Here is a 10,216-nt window from a genome sequence, read left to right as displayed (position 1 = left end):
TCCAGAAATCAACTGTTTTCATGGATAACCCCGCGCTGATGAACAATATCAAGAAAAGAGTTTGGAGTCACAGAACTACCACGATTTTAATCTGCAGAGAGAAAAAAAAGTTATTTGCTATAGTGAGTTAAGCAGAGTCAAGCTGGAACTAAAAGTATGTCTGCTAGAGGTGAAGGCAAGCCTCTGATTTGATGCTTTCAACATTCATCTTCCCACCATCCAGAGAGCCCTGTTAAACCTTTATTCCCAGTGGGGCAGGATAAATGTAAGGTAACTTAAGGGCTTAGATGTCCCAGCAGAACTGTAGATCCTATGAAATGATCTGGGCAGGCCACAAATGTCCTGATCAAAGTTTTCCATTCATTACCATGGGCTCTATGCCCAAAACTACTCAACAAGCATTGCTGAATACTGAACAAGCTTACTTTGTTTGTACATGTATTCACTGCATTCTAACTTCTTGTTTGCTTGAAGAAATCACAAGAATGCATGGCACAAAGCAAGACAGAGCTCTTTTATTTTTATCACAGTCCTGAATGTCAGAATCTGGCAGCCCAGAACTGTGGCTTTGGTGTAGTACCTTGTTGTGGCTTTCAAGACTTGTCCAAATAAGCACTGAATTTCTTACATGCAAATCTAGTGATTCTGAATGTACTTTTTTCTAACTATAGTCCTGCAGACAAAATATAGCTGCCTTTTTTTGCTGTTGAGTTTAGCTAGAATTAGGGGATCAACATCCGGCAGCTGCTTTGATGACTGCAGCCAGTAGTCACTTTTTTGAAACTTGGCAGCAGATATATCACCAATATCTCTCTACTCCACCCCACAAAACCAACACTCTCTGGAGGGAACAGTAACGCAAAAGGAACTTAATGCACTATCCTCTTTGCCTCTGCTAACCATGGCATGCAATTATCACAAGGGCCGTCACTGAACTCCTCCATGGTTGGGTGGCTGACTCACTCTGCCTGCTCTGTGCCAAAATGTTTTTACTGTTCCTCACAGCAGTACTGCTTGATGTAGATGAGCTCATACACAAATTGTACGGCAACGGAAGAAGACACGTGAGAGCACTGGGATCAGAAAAAGCAGCTTGGGACCCCAGGGAAATCTCTAAACAGTATGTTTAACCAGGATCTTCCCATATAACAACGCAACTTGAAACTGAATCAAGTCCACTGCCTGCAGCTGACAAAGACCGTAAGCTGAAAGAGTTAAAAACACTCAGTTGGAAACCTGCTGGCAAAAAAACCCCCAAACTTAAAAACCTCCTCAAAGTTAGAACTGGTAGGTTTTTTTCCCTTCTCTTAGCAAAAGCACTACTTTCCCATTACAAACCTTAAGTTATTTATAGCTAGAGAGAAACGAAACCTATGGGTCCCAAGGGAAGGGCTGGGCTGTAGAAAGGGTCCTCTACTCCTCCACCATGTCACAGCTAAGGTTAATGCTATGAGAGAGACACAGCCTTGGGGTCCGCCTGGAGCAGGGCCTGCGGTGGGCTGCCAAAGGAGCAGGAAAACAAATTCTCCCTTGAAAACTACTACATCCTGGAAATGGTTTGGTGTTCCTAGGTTAAAAACAGCCCACACCTATGGCTAGATTCCGGATCACCAGAATTGACTTAATGTATTTTTTCTTTGTCAGGTTTTACTTCATTTAGATTGTTTGACTTCTGTATTCTCTGATTCACTTGCTTATTTCTCATTTGGGTTTCCCTGGCCCTCGGATTACAAGCATGGCTACATACACAGACTGCGTGTCCTTGCATGCCAGGCTCCATCACACGTGCCATATCAGTGGCTCTGTCACTACCACCACTTCCACCAGGACTCTGGTAAGTTTGCAACAGGGCATCAGAGGTCTAAGAGGATTCTCTGTGTAACCTCAAGCTCATTTACTGCTTCTTAATGAAAACATGGAAGAGCTTTGGGAATATACCTATATATAGCCTTACTGCCATTAAACCACTCTGTCAGAAAGTAAGATGAGAGGCAAATTCACAGACACCAACAGGGACTGCTAGTGGAGCTTCAACTCCACACAGACCACATGAGTTTGAACTCCACGTTCTTCTGTTCAGAGATTCTGAAGAGGATTAAACTCAGAATTTCATCCAAGACCCATTTATCAATATTTCTAAAGTTGGACAAATTATTTTCAGGATGAATACAGGGCTTTTGACTTCAAAACAGGTCTACATTTTCTGTTTTGCTGATAAATTTATCCCTTCTTTGTTTATGTGCATCTTTTTGTAAATAAGAAATACAAAATAAGTAGCCAGTGTGGGCATTCTTCCTAAACTTGGTTACTTTTCTGAAGCTTAAATAATTTCTACGATATAAAAATGAAGACTTTTGAATTCAAAATGCTCAGATGTTTGCTAGATTAAGAATGAATCTTAACTTGGAAAGGGATGAAATGAAGTTTTATTTAGAGAGTTCAAAATGCTTGCATTTTTGAATGTTACTCAAGTAACCACAAAACATATAAAAAATTCTTTATTTCCCAATTTGAAACAACCGTACAATACATATCTTTGCAGATGCCAACCTAAATGTGTCAGCCAGACGGGTTTTTTCTCTAACCCAGTTCAATTAAAATATTTTATGAAGGACCACCCATGGAAAATAATTAGGAAATAAAACAAATAATTATGGCACTGTAGCTGAGAAAATAATGAATCCTTGGATTTTAAAAAATAACAAGAGGAAACAGAGTCTCAATCTAATCCCAACAGAAGACAGTGACATGCCAGTCTCTTCCTAATAGATTAATTATATTAACTAATATATCAGCAAGATTTAAAATGCAGATTGTAGGACACAGAGAAAAGAGATCATATAAAAGCTCTGCCTACCTCTGAAATTAAAATTAGACATTCTTTAATCTTTTCTAACTTTAGCCAAGGAGCTGACATTAATGGGAGACTCAAACACATTAATTACTTGAGTTTTTACAAGTTAGTTGATGTTTCTTTTCTATGAAATTGTATATCAGCATAAAAAGAACAGTACCTGTATTAAAAATATCATTAACAAAAGTTCCCACTTTTGTGGATAAACTAACACCTTTCCTCATGTAACGTGAGTGTCAAATACTGAAGGACACAGAGAAATATAGGGCAGAAATTCCCCCTGCCCTCAAGTCCAGTCCCTTGTTATTATGGTAACCACAGCCTGTAATTGCTACTATAAACTAAAATATTTTATGTGGGTATTGACTGAGGACAGTTAGCTTTCTAGTCTTACCTGTCTGTTTGTGTAAACAGAGCGCTAAATAAATATGCACTATGAAATAAAGGACAATTCAAAACAAGTGTGAGACTAATGTGAATTCATTGGATCTACTTGCCTTATATACTGAGGAATGGCTGTCAAGTTCTCCATCTGCATTTTGATTGCAAGAACAAATTAACCAACACATGCTGAATGAATGAGGACTAATGTACTAAACATCTTTAGTTTAGAATAGAACCTCTGATATTTGGATGATTTATCTCAAAAAGGCATTTGAAGGCCAACCTGTATCATTAATGCATAATATGCAGAAATAGTAACTCTAAAAGTTGCACAAGGTGATTTGACATCGTAGTCTTTCAGAATCCTGTATTTCAAACCATATTACTAACTATATGCTACAGAAAATTAGGATATGAAACTTAAAGTTGCACTAAATGTAAAGTTATCAAATAGCATAAATCATTATATTGGTATAAAATAAACAAACTGCAATAATTAGGAAAGGGAACTGCAATAAAGGTTTTTCTAGAGCTACTGAAGGAAGATGCAAACTTCATCAAGGTGATGGAATACTTTATAATAAGGTTTTGTTGCTTAAGTTTTCCATCCCTTGATGTGGTCAGCAAATAACAGAGCCTGAGCCTCAGTTGTCATAAAGAATCTTCAAAAGCTCAAAAGTGAAACGCTGCTGTGCTCTGAAGCCTTTTTGGATCTCTCAAATTTACAGGACAACATACTCATTATTTTATAAGCTCATTAGGAAAGAAAACAAACACACATACACATCAAACAAGGGCTCAGTCCTCCTCGTACAAACTCATCTAACATGAATTCACTAATTCATGAGGTTTCTAACTCATAAGTTGTCTAATTCATAACTCGTAACTCACGCAATCTATGAGCAACATACTTATCTAGCTGATGATGAGTGCTCATCCTTCCCCCCCTGTCACAACACAGGCCTGCCCTCTATCACAGCGGGAAGCACGAAAACCTCAGTGGTCCAGCTGCTGTAGGATGTGCTTCAAACGCCTTTTGGGTAAGCTGAGGTATTTATACTTTCCAGCTTGGAAGTTTGGTCTATGTTATTTCCATAAGTTAGTGGATTCTGAAGGAACTGCCAATCAATAGCAAGGATTATGGCCACTGGAGACCGCAAGCTGCAGGTGATAATGGCTGTGTAATGACCTGTAGTCCTTCATGTGGGCTGCCTACATGTTGCTCTCATTTTGACTTAGTGGCGCTGCTCCCAACTCACATCAGGCCTTTGCATGAGCTGTGTGTTAGCTAAAATCTGAGCTGTTGAGTGAACAGTTACACATGATAGAAAGAAAAGCTTAAATGTATTTTGTGAAATGGAAAAACATGATCAGGTATCAGTTTGGACATCATCTTTGCAGAACATATATATTCTTTTTGATATTTTAAATACGTTGGTTAATATGAAAGTTGCCAAATGTAGTATAGTAAGACCTTCTGTCATAGCATATGTATTTCACCAGTGAAAATTGAAATTACCTGGGAGGAGGTCACAAACAAAACAAATGATTCTTCACACAGTGTCTAATTAAATTGTGGAAATGTGTGACTGTGTGAATACCAACAGTTTACAAGGTATTGTAAAGCTGTGCACTATGCCCAAAGACCCCAATGGAAAGGTTGTGCAACCTCATGGAAGAGAAAACTAAAGCCAACTAAAGATATAGAAGTTAAATCTCTGAGGCTCTGAGCAATTGTTTAGAAGGTGAGGGACAATTTGTAGAGCTTATCAAAGAGAAAACTGAAGCCAACTAAAGTTATAGAAGTTAAATCTCTGAGGCTCTGAGCAATTGTTTAGAAGGTGAGGGACAATCTGTAGAGCTTATCAGATGTGCTGGCCCTGGCCGTATACTGCTGCAACCATCTGCTTTCAGCCACGGATGGCTGATTGCAGAAGGATATTGAACCTTGGTCTGAAACAGAGTTCAAAACATCCAACCAGACCACAGAGAATATACATTTGCCCACTATAGAAGAATTATTTCATCCCAAACAATTTTTCTTCTTTCCCCATCTTCATGGTTGAAGACAGTGAAAGAATTAGAATAGAAAAAAGTACTGAAATAAAGAAGCAGAAGTGACAAAGGAGAGAAAAAAACATGAGGCTCTTTGGGAAAAAGACAAACAGCTGAACAGGCTTTTGGAGAGCTTTAGCTTCATTTAAACTTGTAGGAAATCAAAGGTGGAAAAGGCAAGCTAGATTTAAGACAGTGTAATGGAGAATCAACTGTACCAGAAAGCAGGAATTTCTGCTCATTTTTATATGCATTTTAAGTTTTCTTAAGTTTCATCTTCTTCATGTTTTATCTTTCAATTATAAAAAATGTACAAATTCTGTCAAGTCTGTCTCTTCATGAATCTGTTTGCTAACAATTAGAACAACTATTCTGAGGGGAACACTGGGAAAGGTGCGCAAAATTTAGTGCAGTTTACAGGAGTTGGTCCTGGAGCCAGAAAACAGGCAATTAGATCCCTACTTTCTGGAGAGGATAACAGGTAGAACTCTGCAGCCTGAGAACTTGGCTAAGGACACTAAGAAGCAGTACCAGAACTCTGGCCAGACTCAAGGTGTGAGACATTGTGAGAACTGGTGGGTTGATCTTGCAACAGTTTGATGAGTAACTGAGAAATACTGCTTGGTATGGTTTCTTCATGGCTGAGAGCCCACTTCAGGGTGAAAAGTCTCTACTATGGTAATAAAGAAACAAAATCTGAGTGAAAGGGTACTCACCAGGCAGGCAATAAACGTAAGGTTTTGTTCATCACAGAATCATGGAATAATTCATGCAGAAATTCATGCCCTTTGGAGGTACCTGGTTGTTCCTCACCACTACCACCCAAGCAGGGCCAACTTTAGGGATAGATGACACTGCTCAGGATCCTCTCCAACCATGGACTGAACACTCCTAGGATATGGATGTTGTAGCCCTGCAGTTACTGTATTTCATTAACCTCATGGTGTGATAGTTTTTTTCCTAATATTGAATTGGAATGCCATGTGTACCTTATATGCCTTTCAGCCTTGTGCACCTCTGAGAAGAGTCTGGCTTCATCTTCTCCATGCTCTCATGTTAGGTAGCTGAAGCAGCAATTTCCTCTTTCTTCTCCAGCATAAACTAACCCATTTCTTCAGCCTCCCCTTCTTTGTCTTCCTTCCCATGATCATCTTCATGGTGCTCCACTGGACTCACTCCAATTTGTCAATACTTTTCTTGTACAGGGAAGCCCAAAATATGATGTTATGCTCCAGTGCTGAATAGAGAGGAACAGACACTTTCCCTGATGTGGTGCCTACATTCTTGCTTACACAGAACGACATGTGGTTGGTCTTCTTCACTAAGAGGCCCCATGGCAACTCTTGTTCTATTTATTATCCAGCAGGATGCCTAGATTTTTTTCCCCCACAAAAACACTTTCTATCTGGTCATAGCCCATCATGTACTCCTGCATGGGGCTGTTTCACCCCAAGTGCAGGACTCTGCCTTTGTTAACTTCATGAAGTCTTTGTTCACCCATTTCTTCAGCCTGTGAAGATCCCTCTGCCTGACAGCCCTGCACTCCAGTTGACCACCAGTCTCTACACCCATTTGATACATTAACAGTGAATAAGGAATAGGGATTTTGCTGGTTTCTGGGAGGTTTTGGGTTTTTTTACTGTGGGTGATTTCTATCTGTTCCCTTTTCTGGATGGAGGTGCATGTTAAAGGCAAAAATTATTATGTCAACTGTTGGAATTTTTTCGTATTCTTTACAGATATGTAACAGCTTCCAATGCAATTTGTCTTCTGGACAAACATGAAAACAAAAATCAGTTTATTCCACAAGAAGGATGCATTCAGCATGTCTCTGCTGCCATGATTCCTGGCAGCTTTTTAAGAAAAGTAAACTCTTTCAAGGTTTTTAACTTTCTTCATTAATTTTTTTTTTTAATCATTATTGGTTAATTATCATTAAAAGTGTATTCTGGACAAAGAATATTTGAACAACAGATTTATAATTTTGCCAATATTTCACATACAATTGCTAAGAAGGAGAGAGGGGGAAAAGACCAAAATAAGGTTCCCAACATATTTGAAGAGTAAGAAATACTGAATTACTCAAGGAATAAGTTCATAATTAGCAGTAGTTTAATGAACAAGGTAAGAAATACGTGACTAGGACCCTGAGTCCATAAACCAGACTCTGCTACAGGGGTGTTCTGCAGGATGCAGTGCTGTGTACTACGCCCAAGGACCCCAAGCCCCTGTTGCTGCTGGATCACAGCGGGGATCCTCATCAGGGTAGAACACAGGCACTGAACGTTTATAATAATACTGAAGCCGTGACAGCAGTTTTTCCACGACATGAGGATATTTTTCAGACAAATCATTTTTCTCTTCAGGATCATGAACAATATCAAACAGCCAAAGTCTCTTTGTCGGTGGATCAGATGACTCAATTTTTGACTCATTGAACAAAGATGGTGGAGGGAACCAATGGCTACAGCCTGCAGAAACAGGAACAGACCAAGGGTTAATTCTCATATATGGACCAGCGGTGTGGAGATGTAGTTATACCGTAATCAACAAATTCACTAGGTCCTTTGACAAGCCACTGGACAGTGATTGTTGCTGCATTCCTTAACTCTAGCCTGGCAACAGAGTCTCTCTGGTCCAGGCCTACCTATACAGGAGTCCTATTTATACAAAAAAGGTGCACCATTGGGATTCAAACTTCCACGTCACTTAATTTCATATCAATTAATTTCATGGACTTTCTTCTTGGATTCCTTGATCTTTATGGGTCCCTTGCAACTTGAGATATTCTATGATCCTGATAGTTTCTACACTACTGTGAAAATAATTTGCATACAAAATATTTGCAAGATGAAAGATGATGTTGTTTGCATCTTGGAAGCGTCCCTTCTAGATTTTTGCACATGATCAAAAACCTGAGAAGTTAACAGAATAACTAAAAGAAATTAAAATATATTAAACAGAATTAAACTGTGTTTGAGGCAAGTGGGAGATATGACACACTGTACAAAATGGAGTTACTTCATTACCTGGATATCCAGTTAATAACTTCCATTTTCCATGTCGGATCGCTGCATGGATGGATATATTGAAAAGTGTATCATCCCATGGAGAAGAACTGCTCTGCGGTAAAGAAGTCCCGTTGTCAATTCCAAGACCTTAACGAAACAGTAAACTAAGTTAGGTACATTGCATATTAATGAAGTAATTTTTAGAATTATGTTGGAAAACAAAGCAGTATCATTAATTTATTTTTATGTATTGGATAAAAAATTTGTTATATAGATGTGCAAAGATCTGTGCTATGATTTACTGTATGTATTTAACTCAGAACTTAAACTGCACCTGAAAATGTTACCAGTGGAAAGTGTCATACCTGAGTCCAGATAACTGCACTCAGTTTGTATACAGATATTATACGCATATCTCATGTATCTACACTAAGAATAGTCATGATTGGAATTGCTAATTTTGCTCATATAAGTGTGTGTATCTTTTTCCCAGTTAGGAATATAGGACTGAAAGATCTCCTGAATCAATGCTACTCTGGGGGACCAAGTACCAAGTCCTGAATTGTACCCACATGCAGACAACTCTCTCTCTGAATTGAGCTGGCTAAAATACACACACATCCAGGTCTGGCCAGTGAGGTACTTCTGTGGGATGACACAGCATGAAGCATGTCTTCATGCTGTCTTTGGTAGAGTCACATATGATGTGACCCTATATCCAGACATGACAGAAAAATCTGAAGTGTCCCCTATGTGCAATTCCCTCCCAAAAGAAAACCTGAAGCTCCTTATAGGAGGGAGCTCAGAAAAAGCCCAAAACATGCATACACCAGGGATGATCAGGAGACCAGTTCTTTACTGAAACCAAAGGGAGTCAGACAGACAGACTGCATATCAGCTTGCATAAACAAGCTGACAGTTTAAGACATGAAATATAAGAGGTTTATATTAACTATATGAGTTGATACCTGTTTACCAAAAGAATACCAGAAGGCAACTCTATAATCAGACTAGAAACAAGATACCAGGAGGTGGAGAGAAAACAGTGTTGATTTTCTGGCATCTTTCAAGAGGTCACTTTCAATCAGTTTAGGAAATTTGAAGGACTTAGCTGACAGATTTTTACCACTGAAATGAAAAAGAGAACCCATGCGATGGATTCTCACAATGATCATGTGAGAATCCAGTATTAGAAGCAGAACTAGAGGTTTCTAAAAGAGTAGATTCTGTACATCACAGTGGGGCAAATACACATCTGATAAGACAGCAACAGAAAGTTTGGAAAGGAAATGCTGGGACAAAATCTCTCTATTTTTTGTGAAGGTCCAGTTAAGTTTCTACTTTATTACTGTGCTTCACACTTTCAGTCAGTTTTTCTTTAATAAGTACTTTTTGTGCATAACCAAGTTCCCTGCTTACATCTGACTTGTATAATGCTCCCAGATAAGGTACTAAGGGGGACTTGATGCAGAGATTATGGAGGATTCAACTCATCTTAGATCATGAAGCACTGAAGATGAAGGTCAAAAAAACCCAAACCCCTGTAAAAACAAGGGGTTCATAAATACCCCCAGAATAATCTCTTCTTGAAGATAAATCCACACACACCCATGTGATGTCTGTAGCAGATATGAAAGTTTAAAGATTAATATTGCTTACTTTTCAACATCATTGTTATGTATTATTCTGTCATACTGTTTGCATCTTTGCCATCTACTTTCTTAAAGAGCACAGTGAAAGACACTCAGCAGATCAAAACCCCACAGACATGTTTTTTAAACAATACATCTCAAAATCACAATATTAAGGCTTGTTCTAAAGGAAAAATTATGTGAGTTTGCATTTCTGATTTTAAGGTTTAGCATGGAGAATATGCTTCTGATTGCTGAGAAGCCATAGTATGTGAAGCCAT

The 10,216-nt window shown here is 38.7% G+C and overlaps 1 protein-coding gene across 1 annotated transcript in view; it reads right to left on the bottom strand.

The window, feature by feature from the left end:
• Positions 1-7,383: 7,383 nt before the first annotated feature.
• The window catches only part of ARSB (arylsulfatase B), a 67,371-nt gene continuing 64,538 nt past the window's right edge, over positions 7,384-10,216 (bottom strand). The window contains exons 7-8 of the mRNA XM_055699290.1: positions 8,323-8,451; positions 7,384-7,764 (exon numbers count right to left, since the gene is read on the bottom strand). Coding sequence (XP_055555265.1) covers positions 7,499-7,764; positions 8,323-8,451 — 395 coding nt within the window. The 3' untranslated portion in view covers positions 7,384-7,498. The remainder of the gene's footprint in view (positions 7,765-8,322; positions 8,452-10,216) is intronic.

Source organism: Falco cherrug, chromosome Z (assembly GCF_023634085.1).
Source record: "Falco cherrug isolate bFalChe1 chromosome Z, bFalChe1.pri, whole genome shotgun sequence".
Classification (NCBI taxonomy): domain Eukaryota; kingdom Metazoa; phylum Chordata; class Aves; order Falconiformes; family Falconidae; genus Falco; species Falco cherrug.
Note: the sequence above shows the minus strand (reverse complement) of the source record. Positions and strands in the feature narration are given on the sequence as shown.